Here is a 22,409-nt window from a genome sequence, read left to right on the forward strand (position 1 = left end):
CACATCTGTGCACATTAATAGTCCATGCCCCAGGTAACAGCTGTACTGATACACAAGCACCAACTATGTATGTGTTGGAATATAAAAAACTCACAAAACATCATTGGTAGGTTAGAACTCCTATGCAATAAAGGTTTTTTTATTTAAAGAGAATGTGTCAGATAACAGGCTTTGAACAAAATAATTCCAACACCTAAGTTCAATTCATAATGCTGGCTTGCTTGAGACCTTGAGGCAGAATCTCAAAATGCCCAATCTAAGTCTCATGGGAAGTAAGGGTGCCTTTCCACCAGTTCTGGGAGGCTTTGGAATGAAGTCCTCTTCATAGAAGACTCTATGGAAAGTTTTGCAGCTTATATTAGCATCTGTCATGGTGAGCAACTAGGCACAAAGAGTTCAGTCTGGCATTCCAAAACCCAGAGCCGCCCCCCCCCCCCCCCCCCCGCTACACACACCTCAGACCCAGCGGAAGAACAAACACAGCCTCCTCGTTCAGTGGGGCATGCTCTGGGAAGTCAGAAGCAGACTTCTGGGCTCAGATCTACTATTGGATCCATTGTCTCTAACTAGTTCCTCTGAGTCAAAAGAACTGTCAAGAGTCCCATTAGATGACAAAAAGCAAATGCTAATGGCACATTAACAGAGTGGGGTTAAACCTGTAATGTTTCTGCAGAAAAAAAGTTCTGTTCACCACAATTGACAAGGACCTCCTACATAAAATGGAAGTCTCCAATGTGATCTTATGACACCCCTTTTCATTTGAAAGGACTAAGAGATCAGAATGTGATAGACTTTAGTCCTTGGGAAAAACGGCACTAACTGTCATACTGGGACCATTTGTGTGCTTTTTGTTTTGAGATGCTCCAGTCAACACTGCATGGCAGTCACCCCTTCACGTTCACATGGGGATCTTTTGTTTGAAAGGGACCACATGTTTTAAAAAATCCGTATTACTTCACCAGATGAAAAGCAGTGTGGTAATTCACTATATTCCAATTAGGGGGCAGGGTAGCAAAGGAACACAAGAAAGCAACGTGGTGAAGAAATTCCATCCTACCCCCTCAGAACAAGCATAGGGAGGAACACCAATCTTTGAAATATCAAAAGTCTCGACCTTGTGGATGGCCCCTCCCCCTTTCCACATACCACAAGAATGCTTCGTATACAGCACAAAGATGGGTTTCTGAGCAAATAACAGTCATCAGTATTTTACAGAAGGTTAACGCATATTCTTTGATCATGACCGCACCAGCACTATGCAATCAGAGTTATACCCTCCGATGTCAATAAACACGCATATACAAGTGAAACTCTGCTTTTGATAGTACTTTAAAGCAGATTGCTTCGCAGGCTATTTATTTCTCTTTACTATCTCTTAAAACTGGGGTTATTCATACCCTAACATATATTTTATTGCAATGCACATAATATTTCTAATTATGCGTGGGACTGAGGGTGAGCATATCTAGTTAACACTTCATGGGTATTGGGTTAGGAACCCAAGACTGCAACCCCATGACCATTAACTCAAGACTAAACCCTACTGAATTCAACTCCCTTTGGTAAACAACCTTAGGATCAGGAGGCACCTCTGATAAAGCCTGTCTGACCTCATACTGGGAGGCTTGTGGGTGGGTGGGAACAAAAGAAAGCAGCTCGCTTACTAGCAAGCACAGCAGCAGCTTTTCGTAGAAGTCTTATAAAGATATTTTCAAAATCCACACACATAAAGAACAAGAGAGTCATTACATTAGCATGGCAACATTAAGCCGTCAAGCTTTGTAGGAGTCGGCCGCCGACCCCTGTTGCTAAGAGGATTCATTGCCACCCAAAGCTCCAGGCAAGTCAGCCCACTGATTAAGAAATCCAGATTTTTCTCACCATAAGGAATAGAATAAAATAGAATACTTTATTTACGGTCAATGACCAAATATCCATAAGGAATAAGAGAGGTTGCAAAGAGAACATTACTCACCATAAGGAACAATAGAGAAGGCAAAGAGAACATTACCCTGAGAAGCAGGGTACCCCATTCATTCTCCCCCCGGGATGCTGAAAGGAAGCAAGAATCTAGGGTGATAGAACCCCCTCCAGATCGCTGAAAATGACCGCGGGAAAACTTAACAGCCTGACAATTGCCGAAAAGGGGGGGAACAAAAGGGTCGCAGGCGGGGAGAACAGGAGGGAAAGGAAACCGAGACACACGCCCCCCCCCCCCTCCCCGGTGATGGGATGGCAGAAGGTCGTCACTCACCTGAAAATATCATTTGGACTTGTGGGCGGACATCCTCACCTGCTCACGTCGCGGAGACCCAGAGGCCTCATGTTGCCAGGGCAGAACGCGAGAGGGGAGCCAAGCGCGCCGGCAGACGAATCGCGCGGCGACTTGCAAGCGACGAGGAGAGTTTGCAGCTCGCGGCGGGCGCGATCCGTCGCAAAGGCGCCCACTACGCACGCGCGTCTAGCCGGCGCGTCTGGCCTGAAGAGGAAACCTGCTCTTTTGTGCGACGCTCCTTGGCCCAGGCAGAGGCGAGCGGGGCTGCGAGCGAGCCTCTCCTGCTGCTGCCACTCGCAACTGCTTTGTATTCTCGTTGGAGTCTCCCCCTCCCCTCCCCGCACAGTGGGGCCAGTGCGCACATTGGGTTTCATGCGGTGTCAAATCCAGATGCTCCTGTCGTCTCTGGCAGCTCCAAAGGAAAAATCACCCTCCCAGTAGCCCAGCGCGTTTCCCCAATTTCCTTTTTTTAAAAAAAGGCAGAAGTTCATGCTCCGCTTATGCATTGGCTGCCTTTTGCAAATGGGGAGCTCATTTCTGCCCCTGCTTTCCAGTTATACTGGACATTTTTGAAGGCAACCCCCCCCCCCCCCCCGGCCCTCGTGCTTTCTCTTCAGTCCCATTTTTCAAAGGGTTTCAGAGGCGCGCAGCACTTTCTCCCCACTGAAGAGCGCAACAACGCCGTGTCCTGAGGACCGCACAGAAATCAAACCATTGCCATAGAGACAGTGATTCTTTATTGCTATGATGTTTTTGAGTTTGCAGCGGCCTCATTCCGGGAACCACCCCCCACCCCGCAAAAAGCAAGCAGACCAAAGGCTTGTGAGTGTTCAGATAATAGGGATAGAGGAGGAGATCGTGGAAGCTGTGCAATTATGCACTTTAAACACCTCATGTTTTCAATGATAATTTCTATGGGTTATATTTCCCATATAGGAACATCTCCTGTTCCTCACCCTCAGCTACATGCATTTGTTTCACAACATAGGCACAATGTCTCTGTGATCCATCCCCATGGCTGAGACCGCCACTTTTTTATCCTCAATCATGGAACATGCATGTGAACATGCCTGAGAATAGTTATGTTAATGGTGGTGTTACCATTCTGTCCTGTAACCATTCTGTCCTGAGTGCTTCTCAGGTACCCCTGCCCACTTGCCAATCTAAAAGGATTGCAGAGATGGGAAGCCCATTCTCTGGCAACAGCCAGGTCTACCTCCAAGAAGCTTCCAAGAATTGTTTTTCTGTTCTCACACTCTTAGCTTGTTTGCCAAATCAGCACATTTTCAGCTCCACAGCCAAGGAAGAATGTGTTCTCAATATGATACAGTAGTCCTGTTGAATAGATACTAATTTTCAGCCACAAGAAGACTCCTGATGTCATTGCCGCCTCTGATTATCTTATCCCAGATACGCCCTTCTGTAACAAACGTCTTCTGACCTCTCACAATACACTCAATTGTTTCTCAAACAATCCATTTGGACACCTCCCAGAGGTTGTCCCGACACCTCCAGCGGTGGTCGTTTGGCTCTGAACCCTGGATCTTCTTCACTTCATGATCAGGTCATATTGCCCATATACCCCAGACCTTTTTTCTATTCCAAATCTATTTTCCAACCTATTTATATCTTAGGAACTCTGCGTGTGCATGTTTGCTGAATTGAATCAACTGCTTGTGAACCCCTTATCCCTACAATAAAGATTGTCAAATTAGCATTATATTCCTCTCTGTGGATTCTCTTCTGACCTTCCTATACACCGGTATTAAAGATTTCTTACCCAGCCTCTTGAAACATTAATAAGCAGTCTGCTCTAAGCTAATATTCCCCACATTGTTGAGAGACTGTGTCTCCACCTTGGGTAACAGAGGGGCCAGCACACTAAGGCCCTATGTGCCTTGCACTGTAGCCAAAGCAGCATGTTTTATAGACTGGCACTTCACTGCAAGGACCCATTTATTTATTGTTTACTTTACTTGTGCCCTGCTTTTTTCTCCAACAGAGCCACAAAATGGCTTACATGGTTTTCCTTTCCTCCAAATTATCCTCAAAACAACCCTGTGAGGTAGGTCAGGCTGAGAGTGTGTTGCTGGCCCAAAATCATCCAACGAGCTTCCATGAAAACAGTAGGGATTCAGAACTGGGTTGCTCAGGTCTAAGCCTGACACTAACCACTATACCACTATAGCTGTCCCACTATATTGGAAGTGAATGCATACTGAATCATCAAAGCCCAAGCAAATCAGGATAATCAAAGTTCTGTACAATAACAGAACCAATATACTTGGCCACAATACAAGAACTAATTTCAATTGGCTTCAGTAAACTTAACTGTGTAGAGATGAACCCATCTCTACTTTGTTGCGAACACTCCATTGCAGCAGCAGTCAAGTATTGCACACTCACCCCACACACACCTTTTTGTTAAATCTGGAGCATCCAATGTTTCTCCCCTCCACTTCAAACTGGAAGTGGGGGGAGGATGAAAAAGCTAACAAAAACAATTGATGTCAGCTATGGCATTGGAGAGAAGTTGCCAAAGGTCAAGAGAATGTTCTCGCCAATTATCTGTGAAGTGAGAGCCTCTGTTGGTTCTCATTACATTTAATTGCATCAGAGCCGTCTTTTCCACCCACCTTTCTTACAAAATTAAGTCATCTAAAATGTGGTGGGGCTAAGGAAAGAAGGCAGGAATGAAACCAGGGAAATATCTCGGGCATCCTGTCTACAGGAATTATCTGGTTATGTCATGTGGTTCTAATGGGCGGCTTGAGATAACCTTTGTAGATTTATCATCCCTTTGCAGATGACAAGAACACACTCAGGAGGGTAGCAGTGTTGTGAAAGTGAACTCTTCCTTATTTAGCGTGCGTTCAGTGAACATTATGCATCTGTACGAATGTGTGTGTACAAAGTGCCAGTGTGTGGCCTTATCTCTGCATATTGGAAGCTATGTGTGTGTCCCAATTGTGATGAGAGACAGCTGTACGCATTTCCCAGTGAGTACACATAGATTGGGGTTGGAACTTGCTACTATAGTACTGCATCTTCCCATGGGCATTCATTCTCCATAATTCTCCATCAAAATGTTGCCAGAAAAACCTTACTGTTTATATGACATGTAAGCTGAGAAAGAGGGAGAGCTGTGAGTTTGAAAGCCATGAGCACTGAGTAAACATTTTGTAACATCTCGTATGAAGACCAACTAGAAATACCACAAAACAGAGAGCAAGCTTTTGAGTGCTCCAGAATTCTTCATCGTGTTTGGTGTTTGATACCCGCCCCCCCAAAGGAAATGTGGAAGAGAAAACAAGCTGTTTCAAGGCACAATGGCATGGCTTCAGGGAGCAATCCTAAGCAGACCTACACAGAGGTAAGTTCCATTTTATTAAATTATCCCCAGGAAAGTGCTCTTAGCTATGCAGCCTGAGTCTGAAAATGGAATACAGGATGGTAGTGTACAAAAAGATCACAGAGAAGTGTCTGGCTGTAAAAAACACACATTTTATGGAAAGCTTTGATTTGGATTACAGCTATATGATAAGGGAGGAAATGATATAACCCTTTCATTGCTGTTCAGCTTTACTAATTGAAAGCTGAGCTTTCCAAATTAATATCAGAGTTTTTAAGTTATACCAAGATTGCTGATGCAAAGACAGTGGCCCATTAGGCATAGAACGTTTACCTAGGGGCTCTTCAGTGCACAATGGGCTTGCAGAGGGGTCTCCTCACGTTTTCTGTTTACACTGGAGAAGCCATTCTTTGCCTGCCCCAAAGCTAGCTTGTTGGTCTCAAGGCCCCCTACAACTTTTCCTAGTTTTCTTAACTCTGCCCATCAACTCCTCCTAAAAGCACAGATCTAATCACACCCATAATTGGAAGATAAAGGCCTTTAAATTGCATTTATATTGATATACTTCAGTATTGTAGTCCCTTTCCCAACTTAACTCCCCCCCTCCCCCAAAGAAAGAGGCAAAGTCATTCCCTGGGCCATACATTACTGAAGAAGGGAACCATGTGCTAGATCCCCCAGGTGGGGTGGAGACAAAAAGAGACCCTGCTTCAGTGGTGGGATCCAAAAATTTTAATAACAGGTTCCGATGGTGGTGGGATTCACACGCACCTCCAGTCCCTATTGGGCAGGGAGGTTGCTTTAGTAACCCCTTCTCGGCACTCAGAAAAAATTAGTAACCACTTCTAGAGAAGTGGTGAGAACTGGTTGGATCCCACCTCTGCCCTGCTTCTGTCATTTCTTTGCAAAAGTCCAAGAGAGAGCTTGTTTTTAAAACAGAACCTTGTCTGAAAGAAAGATTTAAAAATGCCCTCCAGATCATCGGAGAGGGCAGAAGCAGGGTGGGGGGGGGGAGCCAGAAGGAGACCCTGCTTGTACCTATTGATATATCAATACAAGTATTTAGAGGGGGGGGAAGTGTGCAAAGAAGCGCAAGGAAGTGTGGGAGGGTGATGAGACAAGGCAGGCTGGCTGTGGGTGGAGGGAAGAGGTCTGGGGCAAACATGTGCTCTCTGGCTGTGAAGCAAGATTAAATTCATGCTAGAAGTTGTCTCACTTGCCGCAGGGGGAATATAAAGCAAAAGTGGGGTTTGAGGAAATACATCCCTACAAAAATCTTGTGGCAAAGCACAGTTGCCCCCATCGTGCAACTGATGTCTTGCACGTAATCAGCCAGGGAGAGAAAAATCTCCATTTGTGACTGTAAAAGGCAGCTGTTAAACAAATGCCACTCCAGCACTAAAGTGGAACACACCAGACCCTTGTGAAGGGAACTCAGTGGGAGGCCTTAGACCAGGCACCTCCTTCAGCTGCAGGCCCCATCTGCCCTCCCGTCTACATCACAAAAATCCTGGTGCCTGTTTGCCTGCCTGCCAGTGTTGCTAAGGCAAAGTGTGTCCTTTAAACACACTGCCATCTAAAACAGAAGTACACTTTTCAAGCCTATTAAAGTAATTGGGCCTAGAAGTGTGTAACTCTGCTTAGGATTGCCCTGCAAAAGGGCTCTAGAAATGTTTAAGGCGATGATGATGCTCTTCAAATATCAGAAAAGGGACAAAGCCAGAAATCGTGGCAGCCAGCCCTCATACAGATGTCTACAAAAAAGAGCTACGGTTGCTAGAGAGATGAAGACAAAGTGAGAAGACCTCAAGCAATGAACCTGCATGTGAGAATCAGCCAAACATCTTTGATCAAATCACACCTGCCCTTTCTAGCTCTCTTCTCTGCATCCCATCCCATTACTTGGCAACTTTGCTGTTAGCAGGATGCTGTTGCCAAGGGAGATCCAATAAATGTGCTGCTGTTTTCTTTTTTTGCCAACACTTAGACTCGCCATTGGTATTTACCTGGCTATGTGCCCTTTGGCTACTAAGAATTTTACTGTTAATGTCATAGGCACTTGAAGAAATTGTGACAACGGGATAAATGGCGCTGTTGCATCCAGTGTGGCTAAAACAAGACCTGGTTGGATGAGTGATTTTATCTTCTATTACAAAGGGTGGGTGAAAGTATCAATTTGTAGTTATCACAACATGCGGAACACTGAATGGGAAATGAAAAGAATGTGAGAAAGTGATGTGTGAGAGGGCTGCACACTTACATATACTGATATCCCACCTCTCATTCAAGCAATTTAAGGTTACTCAGGAAAGAAAAAAACCCCATGGTACCTATTGCAATAATGAAAATGCGATACACACAAACACGACATTCTAAATAACACTAACTAAAATCTTTAAAAAGGTAAAGATAGACCTCAGTTCAAGCACCAGGGATGGCGCCACATCATGACCTTTACTTGGCAGACTATGTTTATGGGACGGTTTGCTGTTGCCTTCCCCAGACATCTACACTTTGCCCCCAGCAAGCTGGGTGCTCATTTTACTGACCTCAAAAGGATGGAAGATGAAGTCAACCTTGAGCCAACTACCTGACACTGACTTCTGTCAGGATTGAACTCAGGTCATGACCAGAGAGCTTTTGACTGCAATACTGCAGCTTACTACTTTGCATTACGGGGCCCTGACAACCAATAAATCCACCCGAAAAGATGAAGATTCACATCGTACCACACATTCCCATTCTCCAGCCATCCACCCAAAACGAAAATGGAAAAGCCCTGCCAAATAACATAACCCTTTTGAAAGGTGACCAGAAAGTAGCCCTTTTTATCTCTCTGGCAGACTATTATACAACACTGAGGCAACAACCAAACAGGCACAAACTTCAGCAGAAGAAGATTTATCTTCCTTGGGGAGTGGGTGTCTGATCTTGACAAGGGCTAAGAAACCACAAGCAGTAGCCAGTTAGAGGAACATAACTGGTACACAGGTTTATATAGGGTGAGGGTCAGTGGTGCGACCCAAAAATTTTAATAACAGGTTCCGATGGTGGTGGGATTCAAACAGTGGCGCTGCGGCACACATGCACCTCCAGTCCCTATTAGGCAGGGAGGTTGCTTTAGTAACCTCTTCTCGGCACTCAGAAAAAAATAGTAACCACTTCTAGAGAAGTGGTGAGAACTGGTTGGATCCCACCTCTGGTGAGGGTCCAGGTATATTCAGTCCTTCCAACAACATTGTGAAATAGATTTAACTGATAAAAGATTGACTGGCCCACAGTCATCATGAACTTTATGAGTGTGTGTGAGAGAAGAACTCAGATCTCCTGATCTTAGTTTGACACTCTAATTTGCGGAAAATGGGGAACTTTGAGAATGGCTGCCATGGGGTATTGGGGCCAGTCAAAAAAAGTTGGGAGATTGCAAGCAAAGCATCCTTCTAAAGACTTACTTAAGAAAATGAAACATGAGAATTCTGAGAAGCTATTACACATATTGTTAAAAGGTATATCAATATGACTAGCAGGATACCCGCGCTTCGCTACAGAAAGTTTAAAAAAATGGAATGCAGAAATCCAGATACTAATACATGTTTTGTTAAATTTGAGTAACGGTAACTTGAAATTGGAATTAAGTTTTGAGCCATTCAGCCTGATAAATTTACTAAATACTAAATATATAGCGAATACTAAATAGTAAATATAAAACTTTACAGGATAAAAATACTCTTAAAGTTTGAAATTTAATGAATACATAAACACTATGAACTATTTACTAATAACTTGTTCAGCATATAAGTTTCATTTCTCCCTCAGATTAAGTGTGCAAAACTTCCCTGTAGACAACATTCTTGGTTTTTCTCTCTGGTTGGAGGCTAACCAAGCTGTCAGGTGAACTAACTCTGGAGCACGCCACATACAACTGACCATGGGAGAAGAAGTCACGCCTTAAATCTACACCAGCCACTTTCAAACTCTGCCCTTATGCCTTATTGATAGTAATGGGGTAACACAGTGGCGTAGCACAGTAGTAACGGCGTATTTCCTCACAGCCTGTCTGTGGACTGACGGGTTGGTTTTCGCATATTTTGCAGCAGCTTCCTGTACTTGTCTTTTTCTAATGCAATGTGTAAATTGCTTTCTGCGTTTAATTCCTCTTCTCCCTTTAGTGCTTTCAGCAGAAGGAACAGGTTCTTATGCATTGAGGAGGGCGGTGTTAGAATGCAGTTGGTGAACCATTGGATCACTCATGCTTGTTGTTTGGTGGGCATTAGCAGAACTTGTCGATGCGACAAATGGAGTTAGAGCTCCAAAGTGCCCTTCATTAAAATGTCCTGAGAAATGAAGCTATATATATAAATACGAAATATCACTGAATGATTGACTGACTGTGTCCGGGTGCGGGGGACGCCCCCACCCCCTCCCCGGACTCGCGCCCTCACCGGCGGCCGGCCGACGCTTCTCCCACGGCCCGGAACGACGGGCTGGCGGGGAAAGCCCCTCGCGGCGCCGGCAAGGCCCCCGGCCCCGCCCCGGACTCGCGCCCTTGCCTGCGGCCGGCCGGCGCTTCTCCCGCACCTCGGGACGGCAGATGTCGGGCATAAGGAACCCCGCCACTGGCGCCGGGCGCAGGCACGGTCGCCATGGCGTCGGGTCGCTATATTAATGGGCTGGAGCATCGTTCCCCGGAGCCCTTCGCTCAGCCTGGTGATAGGCGGGCGGGAGCCTCGGCAGCCAGGAGCGCCGCGTCGAGGGAGCCAAGCCTGCCAAGCCGGACCAGCTGAGCCCTGTCAGGCTAAGTGCAGGGGTGGGGGTTTTATGCGGTAGGCAGGCGTGGAAGGGATAAAAGAGGGAAGAAGAGGAGGGACTGACGGGGGAGAGCACTATGAGGAGAAGGAGGGAAGGAGGGGGTGTCGCGTGAAAGTGTGTGGAGAGAAACAGGAGGAAAAAGCGTGAAGGGACAAGGGAGGCTACAGTGGGGACGTCCTGCAACAGGAGGGGACAGGACATTAGGGAAAAAAGACTGGGAAAAGGAGAGAGTTGGTGGTTCGTTAGAGGGGGCAGGAGCTGAGGGCGGAGAAGCAGCCAGCAGTCCAGCGGCTGGCAGGGGAACTTCACCACTCCCCTCCCCCGCTTCCTCGCAGCGCCAAATTGGGTCAGCTGTGGGCAGCCGGGTTCAAGTTTTTTCGTGGCTGAAGCGGCTGACCCACTTAGTCCACTCCCCGGACAACGGGAGTGAGGCCGGAATTTCCAGCGTCCGGGCAGGGGAAGGCGGGTTGGCAACAGGGGTCCCGGAGGGGACCCCGCCCAGGGCGCCCGACAGACTGACTCATCAAAAGAACTCAAAAACCATCGAAAATACCATGTTGAAGGACATGAAACTCGTGGTTTTTAACTGTCACCCTTAGAATGTTTGTGCAGATGGCCAGAGTTGAACAGTAAATATTGAACAATAAATATCTAATAAGTCGAGTGGAAGTATTTGAAAAATCCTTTCTTAGCAAGCACCTGAAGCAGTGTGTGTGTCACACAGTGAGTGTGGCACACGAACCAGTGTGCCAAATTTCAACTTTGTAGTTTCGGTGGTTTTTGAATTCTTTTGATGAGTCAGTGAGTGAGTCAGTGAGTCAGTCAGTCAGTGGTATTTCGCATTTATATATATAGATGATATTGTAGTGCTAATCTTTTTAAATTTTAAAACCCCAGTAACTGGGGGAGGAAATGGCCACAAGGACAGTGTCAAACAAAATGGCTGCCAAGTCAGCAAGAAAATCCAAATTTTCACACACACACCCAGCAGTCATCCAGGCTTTATTGCAGTTTTTCTCAAAAAATTGGAGCATAGAATGTTTGAGAAGGATAAGGGAAAATCCAGGGAACCCAGGATGTGTATGAATACATCACAAAGGCAGATTCCACACGGGCCAAAAACAGCAGAGTGCAGTCGGTGTAAACGGAAATGCAGCTGCCCCGGGATGTTTGCATGGCTGGGTATCCTGTGGACAGCATGCAAATCGGCCAGGCTGTGGGGCCTTTTCACGAAGGCATGGCAGGGTTCATTTTGTTGGTCATCCATTCCTGTGTAGCTACGGTCCTGCGTAGCTACTGAGGAATGCACACCACATGAGCCCCGATAGCCACGCTGAAATCCCGTGAGACCCGAATACAACCCTGTGCGCCTGCATGGCTACGTGGAAGCGAGCTGGAAATTTAAAAAACACACGCAATCACAGCCGAAGCAGAAGTGCCTCCTGCCCGGCCATTTGCTTGGCGCCGGTTGCAGAGCAGCATTTTTTAAAAGACTCGTTCATTTAGCAAGTCAGATATACACTGGTTTGGGGAAAATAGGCCATTGCAGCTTTGCTTCTGCAGCTGTAGGTGTGCAAAGTCCTCTCCCAAAACGGTGTTTTTACCATCCCCACGCTGGCCCGTGCGGAATCTGCCAGAGTAATGCTATGGGGATTGAAAGCAGGAAAAAATAAACCTACTTCTCAACAGCACTGAATCTGGGGCAGATAACCCATGTGGAAATGGCCCTTCTGTCTCAATACGATACTTGAGCTATTCAGTTTAGGGAAAAAAACATTTAAAATTTCTGAATTGCACATAATTCCTAAAGAGTAGGTTTACCAACCTGAAAGTACAGCTTGGAGTTTTCTTAGAATTACAACTTATCTCCAGTCAGAGATCAGGTCCCCTAAAGCAGTGATGGCGAACCTATGGCACGGGTGCCAGAGGTGGCACTCGGAGCCTTCTCTGTGGGCACGCGCACAGAATTTGTCATGTGGGGAGTGGAAAATCACCCCCCCACACACACACATCTAGGCTGGCCTGGGCCGCTGAGCACAACGTGCGCGCACCGCAGTGAGCAGGGAGGACTCAGCTGGTGGACCTGGTGCCTGTGCTCCGGGTGGCTGCTGCCTGAGGGGGGGTGGGGGCAGAGGAGGCAGAGATGCTGGAGAGACACAGAGCGGTGCACGTGGGACTTGCTGGAGCCTAGAGCAGGCTGGCCCCTGCTCAAGCAGGTGGGGCGGAGGAAGAGCGAACCAACCGTTTTTTTTCTAAACTAAACCTCAGCATTCAGGTTAAATTGCCAGATTGGCACTTTGCGATAATTGAGTGGGGTTTGGGTTGCAATTTGGGCACTCGATCTCAAAAAAGTTTGCCATCACTGCCCTAAAGGAAGTGGCAACTTCAGAGGCGGACTCTGTGGCATCGCAGCCAGACTGAGCTCCACCTTCCCCTCCCCTCCTCTAAATCTACCTTCCCCAGGCAACTGTCTTCAGATCTCCAGGAATGTCCCGAGCTTGTTTTGGCAGCTTGATTAAAGAAACACCTGTCGGTTAGAAGTGGGTGAGGCTGCAGAAATGCTGAGTGAACCACCTCAGGATTTCCCGGGGTTTCAGAAACGTACTACATTTCCAAGACATTGACCTAACGGGAGAAATTCACTGCAGTCACAGTCATAGGAGAGAGAAACTGGAAAAGGATTCGAAAACAGGCTGGATAATTTTGCCTCTATTAGCATAAGTTATTTCGGGTACTGCTAATACAGGATTGATCAAATCTTATTATTCTGCTTGGTCCCTAGAGGGAACATCATGTGCCAAAAAAACTGGCAAGGTACAAATAGATCTTTGCCTTCCTTAGAAGTCAGATACTGAACTAGAAATACTTCTTTCTGCCAGCTTTTACCTTGAGCTACATTATAGAGAACACTGGGCACCTGTTCTGTTAATGAGGGCTTAAATCCTTAGCATTTTAATACATAACTTTTATGATCCATTACTTCATTAATTAGATTTGGTAGCTGAGGTGAGATCTGGGAATACTGGAAAAGTCTGAAGTACCTGTACAATATCTGCTCTGCTGATTTCATATGCCTGATAAACTAGAAATTCTAAATTCACTATGCAGTAGAGCTCAACTAAACCAAAGGTTGTGATTTATTGGACAATATATTCTGTTTGACGGGCAGTTTATGTTTCCACAGAGAAACAAATTCTCTTTTTGTAATCCATTTAACAATTCTTCACTAACATGGTGCATTTTCTTTAGATACTGGACTGGCTTTTGTGACTGTTATTGAGCGTACACATGCTTAAGGGGCATGATCCAGCAAAAATTAAAGTATCGGGGCAGCAGATGGGGGTGGGTGAGGGTGGAATGGGTTATAAGAGTGTTGCATGGCACCCCCACTGGCGGAGAGGAAGGACTGGCATCTGGGAGCCTCACATCTCCACGGTGATGAAACCCGGAAGTGGGTTTTGCCATGGAGTTATGCTGGTATCTGAGTGGGTGCCAGCACAGGGAGGGGGTGGGCTCAGGTGCTCCTGGGCTTTCAAGCTGGGAACACCATGGTCTGGGCCTTGGACTTACGGTCATGTCTCTGTTCAGTCCTATGGAAGGCTTTCAGGTGACTGGGGAATTTCTAGTGCTCGCTGCCTTCCCATACTGCTTAGAAGTCCTTTGGAGGCAGTGCGGCAGCCACTGAAGCATTTTGGTTTGGGCTGTAAGTCTAACGAATTTCATGAGAAGATTTAACCACAAGCTTTATTAATTGAATGGAAGTTTATTTTAAGGTGGATTAATCCTCAGTTTTTAAAAGATGTTTTATATTTTATGAACTCTCGTACATTTTACATCTCTCTCTCTCCCTCTGAAACACCCTTAGATTACACAGAAATGCTGCATGCTAGGAATCAGTCAGGTTTACAGAAAACACATTAATTCACTGAATAATTGTTCTAAAATTAAACCCCAAGAAGCCAATTCCCAAGAGAAAACATAATAAACTTACAATAAGTAAATTAAACTTTGTCTTGTGGCATTGAAAAAAAAATTCTTCTATTGGAAATGGCTTTCTTTTAACTTTTGAAGGTGCCCTAAACGAAGCTCTGAACTAATTGACAGAGAAGGACTAGATGGAAAAGGTTCGTCTTTGTCTGTTCTCAGTTTGGTCTGTGTAGTGAAGCTTTTCTCTAAATTATTTGCAAATCACTGTTCTGTGCTAGATCTAGAATGCAAAAATGTGTACGGCATTCAAGGTAACCGTTTATCAGACCATACTCTGAACTTGAGATAGAAACTGCTTGCATTGACCTCAGTGTAGTTAGCCACAGTACTGCCAACCCAACATGTGCACTTCTAGCTATGAAATACCTAATCTCACAGCTACTCTGACCCCAACTAGCTGTTTCTGAGAGTGCCCATTGATTTCAATAGACTTGGATTTCTATTCCCATTGATTTAAATAGATTTGGATTGGAGTAACTTCTCCAATAGACTAGGATGGGTATAACTTGGGTGGGTGTAACACGATGGCCAACTATCAATAAATCCTGAGAAACAATAGAGAAAGCTGATCCCAACCCAGAGTTGCACTGATTGGCTTTTAGGGTCTAGGATGGTGAGGTAGACAGAATATGGTTGAAATGAGTCAGAAGGCAATGGGAGCCCCTTGGGATGGGGCGGTATATAAGCTCAATAAATAAATAAATAAATAAAGATGAAGTAAGTCAGTGGTGGTGAACCTATGGCACGGGTGCCAGAGGTGGCACTCAGAGCCATCTCTGTGGGCACGTGTGCACAGAGTTCATCATGGGGGGGGGAATCACCCCCCCACAAACAGACATCTAGGCTGGCCTGGGTACGATCCTTTACCTGGGAGTGAGCTCGGTTGCTGGCAATGGGGCTTGCTTGTGAGTAAACCCTCCTAGGGGCGTGATTCACCCATTCAAAGTGTTGCACAGTTGCTTCACCAAGCTTACTCCTGAGTAACGCGCGCCTCAGAATCAACCATTTTTTCTAAACTAAAACCTCAGCATTCAGGTTAAATTGCCGTGTTGGCACTTTGCGATAAATAAGTGGATTTTGGGTTGCAATTTGGGCACTCGGTCTCGAAAAGGTTCGCCGTCACTGAAGTTAGTGATGGGCAGCCCCATCCAACAGGCCAGGCACCTGGCCACAGTGCCAGCCCGCTGCTCCCATGGAGGCTTCCTGGCGACATGGGGAGGCTTAAAATGCAAACAAAGTCTCCTCCTCATGGCGCTAACAAGACTTATGCCACCAAAAGGGTGGTGTGAATCTGAGGGCTGGGGCACTGTACTCCTGCCCCTCAATCCCAAGAGGAAGCCTACTAATATTGGGTCTACCCTGGGAAAGCCCCCCCCCCCCCACACACACACTGAGATCTGATTGCAGCTTCACCACAGCCCAAATGTCCAGGTTTTGTGGGGTCAGGCTGGGGGACAGGCAGCTGCTAGCACATCTGCCACCTCCACCAGGGTAAATGCCCTGGGGAGGGCAAATGCACCAGAGCAAGGCCGCGCTGCTCCCTAATGTCCCCCCCCCCTTTGGATGGGGCTGAAGGAGAAGTAACTAAGATGCACAAAGGTACAGCATCTACGTGTACAAAAATGAAACTATGTCCAAAACATGCTAGCAGCTGATCCAAAATTATCCAACGTATGTAGTTTTAGGATGTCTTACTAACACAGGAGCATTTAAAGGGTCTGGAGGGAAGGGAAACCCGGCAAATATAAAGGTGCTGTAAGCTATAGGAAACACAGAAAAATTGTATAATGTAACAAGAATAGCTCTACAGAGAAAGTTCATCCAATGACTTAGGAAGAGAACTGGCAGAAAATGCCTCATATTAAACTCAAGAGTCAAAGAAGGTCTTCCGGTTTTATCAAGGAACGGAGTCAGATCCTTCGTGCAAAAACCTTTGGTTTCCCTAATGATTCTTCACAGCCACGAACTGTGAATGTATACTTTTAAAATAAAATAAAATAACTATTCTTTATGCAGCTACCTCATTTGACAATTACTTCAGGAAAGAAACAAAAAACAAATTAGCACACAGCTTTTTTGCTGATGCTTCCCACTGTGGAATGCTCTTTGAACAAAACATCAAGGTGAACACGTACGACACATTCTTGCCACTTTCCTTACTGTGTTTCGTTTTTACCCATGTCTTGTTGCACAGTATTGATTTCCCATCAGCCATGTACTTGGAACACTTCACTGATGTTAGTTTAGAAAGGCTGCCTCGATGGATCAGAAATAAAATAGCTACAGTGAATGGGTAACTAGAGGATTGCGCCACACAGAAGAAGAATTCAGAGCTCAGCTATATTTGCAGCAGTATGGTGCACTGTGTTGGAACAGTGTCCCTGTAGGATGCAGGTGAGGGACTGAATATTCCTCCCATGCTGAAAATTACTTGCTGGGGGACGCTTGTGTGTCAGCAAGAACAGTTCTAGCCTCGCTTTTTCTGTGACGTGTTAAATTTCTGTGTTCCAGCAAGGTTTTGTTTTGTTTTGCTTTTTTGGGACATGAGGTAGAGAAGTATATGAACCTCTACCTGGTTTCTGAAGATGTCTACTCCCAGAGGAGGAGGAGGAAGAGGAGGAGGAGGAAGAGTTTGGAGTTATACCTCCCTTTCTTTCCTGTAAGGCAGGGGTAGGGAACCTGCGGCTCTCCAGATGTTCAGGAACTACAATTCCCATCAGCCTCTGTCAGCATGGCCAATTGGCCATGCTGGTAGGGGCTGATGGGAATTGTAGTTCCTGAACATCTGGAGAGCCGCAGGTTCCCTACCCCTGCTGTAAGGAGATTCAACGGGGCTTACAAACTCCTTTTCTTTTCCTGCCCCCCCAGCAACAAACACCCTGTGAGGTGGGTGGAGCTGCGAGAGCTCCAAAGAACTGTGACTAGCCCAAGGTCACCCAACTGGCATGTGTTGGAGTGCACAAGCTAATCTGATTCACCAGATAAACCTCCACAGCTCAAGTGGCAGAGTGGGGAATCAAACCCGGTCCCTCAGATTAGAGTGCACCTGCTCTTAACCACTACACCATGCTGGCAGTACACCAGAAGGCTAAGATTCTTTTGGAAGATATAGCTAGACTGGGCTTTCTTTATTTTAACCCCAAGTACTCTTCAAAGCCATTATTCATTTAAAAGCGAATGGATACTAATATCCCCAACTGAAAAAAAAGTTTAATCTGTTCATCAATTCTTCTTTCAGTTATAACCAGTTTACAAGCTGGCCCCTTACCAAGATCCGGCCAACCTGGCTACACTGGCTCATGCTATGTAACCTCCAGTTTGTAGTGTGCTGTTTGGGGCTGCCTTTGAAAACTTCCCAGAAGGCTCAAATCGGTACAAAATGAAGCAAAACTTCTCTATGGGGCCAGCCACATACAACCCATGACTCCAGCGCTGAGGCAATTGCACTGGCTACTATTTGCTTCCAGGCCCAGTTCAAAGTGCTGATTATTACCTTTGAAGTCCTTCACAGTTCAGGGCCTGCGTACTGATTGAACCACATCACCCAGTATACTCCCCAGAACCCTTTATTCTCTTCAGTCAGCCTCTTCCTTAAGATGTCCTCTCTTAGGACTGTCTGCACAGCTACAGCAGGATCACAGGCCTTTTCCAGCCAGCATAGTTTAGTGGTCAGAAGCAGTGGACTCTAATCTGGGGAACCAGGTTCTATTTCCCACTCCTACACATGAAGCCTGCTGAGTGACCTTGGGCTAGTAACAATTCTCTCCGAACTCTCTCAGCCCCATCCACCTCACAAGGTGTCCGTTGTGGGGGGAGGAAGGGAAGGAGTTTGTCAGCTTTAAGAATCCTTATGATTAAGAAAAGCAAAGTACGAGACTAATATTCTTTTTCTCTCTTCTTCCAAAGTGGGCCCAGTCCTTTTGAATGGCCTGTCAGAATGGGTGAGGAGGCCATCTTCATTCACTATTGTTTTGGAAAGCATGCAAGATAGTCTTATTTTGAACAGACTTCAGTGGAAGCTAAATTGTGTCAGCAGATTTGACTGTTCTCTGCTCCTCTGTTGAGCCTGTGAGTTTAATTCTTGTGTGTTTGTAATCTGGAGTGCTTTTAAATTTGTAATTGTGTATTATAACATGGACTGTTATAATTTATGACCTTGCAACTTGGTTACTGTATTGTTTGCTACCTTGAGTTGGAGGAGATTAGGTGAGATACAAATATTTGAAATGAATAAATAAATAACAGAAATGACTTTATTTCTATACTAACCAGCTGATACTATTCTTATGTATCTGCCTGAACTATTAGTATACAAAGATGAAAATGAGGGCAAAGTCAATGACAAATGATGAAATCAGTATTGAAAGGGGTTTTTAATCAATTGCAACTAACACTACTATATTTGGTAAGATACACTTATATCTTTATTGCTTGTTCAAAAGAAGAGCATTCCTAGAATACTTGTACACAGAGTTTTCCTTTATCACTTCCAGCAAAACAAGATACACTGGGTGCACCTTTTGCATGTACAAAACTGAGATAAATAGAGAAGTCATTCCAGGCAAGGAACTCAATTTAATCATATGTGCTCCTTTGTCCAGAATGCACCAGTGGAGTGGAGAACAAGCTCAAAAGGGCCGTCCACTTTAGCTCATCTGAAATCAGCCGAGCCACACAGCCTTATTTCACTGCAGCAATGGTGTAGTGGTTAAGAGCAGGTGCATTCTAATCTGGAGGAACTGGGTTTGATTCCCCACTCTGCCACTTGAGCTGTGGAGGAATTCAGATTAGCCTGTGCACTCCCACACATGCCAGCTGAGTAACCCTGGGCTAGTCACAGCTCTTCGGAGCTCTCTTGGCCCCACCTACTTCACAGGGTGTTTGTGGTGAGGGGGGGAAGGGAAAGGAAATTGTAAGCCCCTTTGAGTATCCTACAGGACAGAAAGGGGAGATATAAATCCAAACTCCTCCTCCTCCTCCTCCTCCTCCTCCTCCTGCTGCTGCTGCTGCTGCTGCTGCTGCTGCTTCTTCTTCTTCTTCTTCTTCTTCTTCTTCTTCTTCTTCTTCTTCTTCTTCTTCTTCTTCTTCTTCTTCTTCTTCTTCTTCTTCTTCTTCTTCTTCTTCTTCTTCTTCTTCTTGTGTGGATTGTGCAACTATTTCCTTGTTGGGTTGCAACCTCGCAGAGATGATTTAATTGTGCAGAACACTCTTTTCAGTGCAGAAATTGAAGTGCCATCTTTTTCTTAATATGCCTCAAGGGTTACGGGCTATTTACTGTACCTTTATTCAAAAATATCCCTGCCGGGAGCTGCCCCTACACATTTGTTCACTGCCAATTAGGTTACCAGGGAAGCACACAGAAAGGCCTTTTGACTGCTTCTGTAAGGTGACCTTGGCCATGAGATATTTATCAGAAAAGGTAATAAAACATTAAGCAGAAAGTTAAAAAAGAAACATCCGCATGCAGCTTGTCTTCTGACTCTGCAGCCTGCATGGGTAAATTATCATCCAGCTGCTGGGCTTTCTTGGCCCCTCCAAATCATTGCATAATGAAAGTACTCTGGTAACTATCTATTTATTTAGAGAATTTATATGCCACCTTCACAGAGAACTGCTCAAGGTGACTCACAAGATAAAATCATTAAAACATGAAATCATTAGAGTTAACAACTGTTAAAAACCCAGCTAATAAAAACACAGTGCATAAAATGACATAAAAATCCAGACATTAAACAGCATTTAAAAACTATATATGTCACACATAATTTTCTACCAATGGTCAAGGAGAAATGGGGAGAAAATAAATAAGGGGCAAACCAGAGATACGAAAATCATCCAGTAGCAGGCTGCTCCAGTTTCATCAGCCAGTGCCTCTCCATTGGTTAAATGGCTGGCATATTTTTGTGGCAGGGAGTTGCAGGGAAAAGTCGCATCCAAGGAAAGGATGAGCTACTCTTATTTCTGTTTATTGACTTCTCCCTTCAAGATGCACTCATCTGACACCACTTGTGTCAGGAGTGGATGATTTTGAAGAATAGAAGGGGTGGATGATTTTGAAGGATACAAGATAGCTTTTGAACTATCTAGTTCTGTTTCAAAGTTGTACAAGACCAGGCATGTGACTGAGATGCTCGCATTCCAGGCTGAATTGCTTTCCTGTTCTCAACCAGAAATCCACTATCTTACCCATTTAAAACCAGAGAAAGTTCTGCTATTGAGTTCACTGACTTACAAACCTGGAGTATGAAACTATTAAAAAAACCAGCTCAAAAAGAAAAGACACATTTATTTTTATGCTCACATAGCTCAACAAAACGAAACAAAACTGTACTGATGAATTATTGGATCCTATTCCATGGCACTGTCTTGAAAGACACCTTAGCAAAGAGTTCCAATTAGTACATCTGTATCTTGGGCTTTCTTTAAGGAGCTCAGGGCATATAATATGTGGGTATTCCATTTTATTACAATAATCCTGAGAGGTGGATTAAGCTGAGAGAAAATGATTTGCCTGAGGCTATGATGAGCTTCCTAGCAGAGTACACATTTGAATTCAGATCTCCTGGGGCCGGGCTAAACATTCTGTCCATGGCCTCTGATGATCTTTTTGGTTTCTTCTAATCTGATTGTTCTGTGATTATTTCTAACGGTACAAAACTCCCCCCCCCCCCATTCTTTGTAGGAACACATTTATCAGGATTAATCTGTCTCTGGCTGGATTTTTTAAACATCATGTTTTCTCCACTTTCAGAAGCTCTTAATGCATTAGCTTTTTCAGCCAGCCTTGCCAGTTCTTTGTCCGGGATTGCATCTCTGGCAATGAATCCTGCAAAGCCAACGCCAAGCAAACAAACCCCACTGCCAGCTTTGCAGCTCTTATCTGACACAGTCAGTCTCACAATCTAGACTGCAGCTGAAAATGTGTCAGGAAAACTCTTGGCCCCGACTAACAAAAATACTCTAATTTGTTATAATAATTATATAAGTTGACTTTGCAGCAATCGACAGATGCCTTCGCCAAATAGAAGCTCACGAGGCCAGGCTACTCTGAAGAAAAAAGTCACAGTACTTTACCGCATGGCAGGCGGGAACAAATGAGTGTCCCTTTGCTTTGGAAACAACAATGTGTTGTACTGAATTTTTTAAAAGCTTTTTGGTTTGCTCCACTTTGAGGGCTTCGAGTCAGTACCAATCTGTTCAGAGCATATTTAAAGTGGCAAAATGAAAATGAACTTAACAGGTGAAACCACTTTAAAAGCAGTCTCTCACACTCATAAGCAAGCTCAGAAATAGGATGGTATAATGGTAAGAGAACAGGGACTCAACACAGGGAAATCTGGGTGCAGAACTACGAGCCTATAGGAATGCCAGTTTCCAGATGGCATTTGGGGATCCTCAGGAATGGCAGCTCATCTCCAGACTACAGAGATCTGATCCTCTGGAGAAAATGGATGCTTTGCATAGGTGTCAAACTCGCGGTCCTCCAGATGTTATGGACTACAGTTCCCATCGTCGTCGTCGTCGTCATCATCATCATCATGCTGGCGGGGGATGATGGGAACTGTAGTCCATGAACATCTGGAGTGCCATAGGTTGGCCACCCCTGCTTTAGAGGATGGACGCGATGGCATCGTACACCACTGAGGTCCCTGTCCTCCTCAGGCTTCCCCCCCCAAAATCCCCAGGAGTTTCCCAACCTGGATCTAGCAGTGCTATCCACCATCCCCCGCCAGTGGCCAGGAGGAATCTGGCAACCGTACTATGCTGTGATGTTTTCCCTCGTACAGAAGAAATATCACCTTAAATCATGGTCAGAAGAAACCAGAAAGATACTGGAGATGTTTGTGCCTTGATATTTATATTCTGCCATCCTCCAGTGCAGTGGTGTAGTGGTTAAGAGCAGGTGCACTCTAATCTGGAGAACTGGGTTTGATTCCCCGCTCTGCCACTTGAGCTGTGGAGGTTTATCTGGGGAACTAGATTAGT

General features: G+C 45.3%; 1 protein-coding gene across 6 annotated transcripts in view; it reads right to left on the reverse strand.

The window, feature by feature from the left end:
* Positions 1–22,409, reverse strand: part of TMEM108 (transmembrane protein 108) — a 210,521-nt gene that overhangs the window by 23,524 nt on the left and 164,588 nt on the right. Inside the window, exon 1 of one of the 6 annotated variants that reach the window (XM_048511266.1) lies at positions 1,976–2,094. The exons of 3 other annotated variants lie outside the window; for them this stretch is intronic. In XM_048511266.1, coding sequence (XP_048367223.1) covers positions 1,976–2,033 — 58 coding nt within the window. In that variant the 5' untranslated portion in view covers positions 2,034–2,094. Of the gene's footprint in view, positions 1–1,975; positions 2,095–2,254; positions 2,553–22,409 lie in introns of those variants that run through there. 2 more of the 6 variants (XM_048511271.1, XM_048511272.1) reach the window with 2 other exon arrangements.

The sequence above is a fragment of the Sphaerodactylus townsendi genome, linkage group LG11 (assembly GCF_021028975.2).
Source record: "Sphaerodactylus townsendi isolate TG3544 linkage group LG11, MPM_Stown_v2.3, whole genome shotgun sequence".
NCBI classification, from domain to species: domain Eukaryota; kingdom Metazoa; phylum Chordata; class Lepidosauria; order Squamata; family Sphaerodactylidae; genus Sphaerodactylus; species Sphaerodactylus townsendi.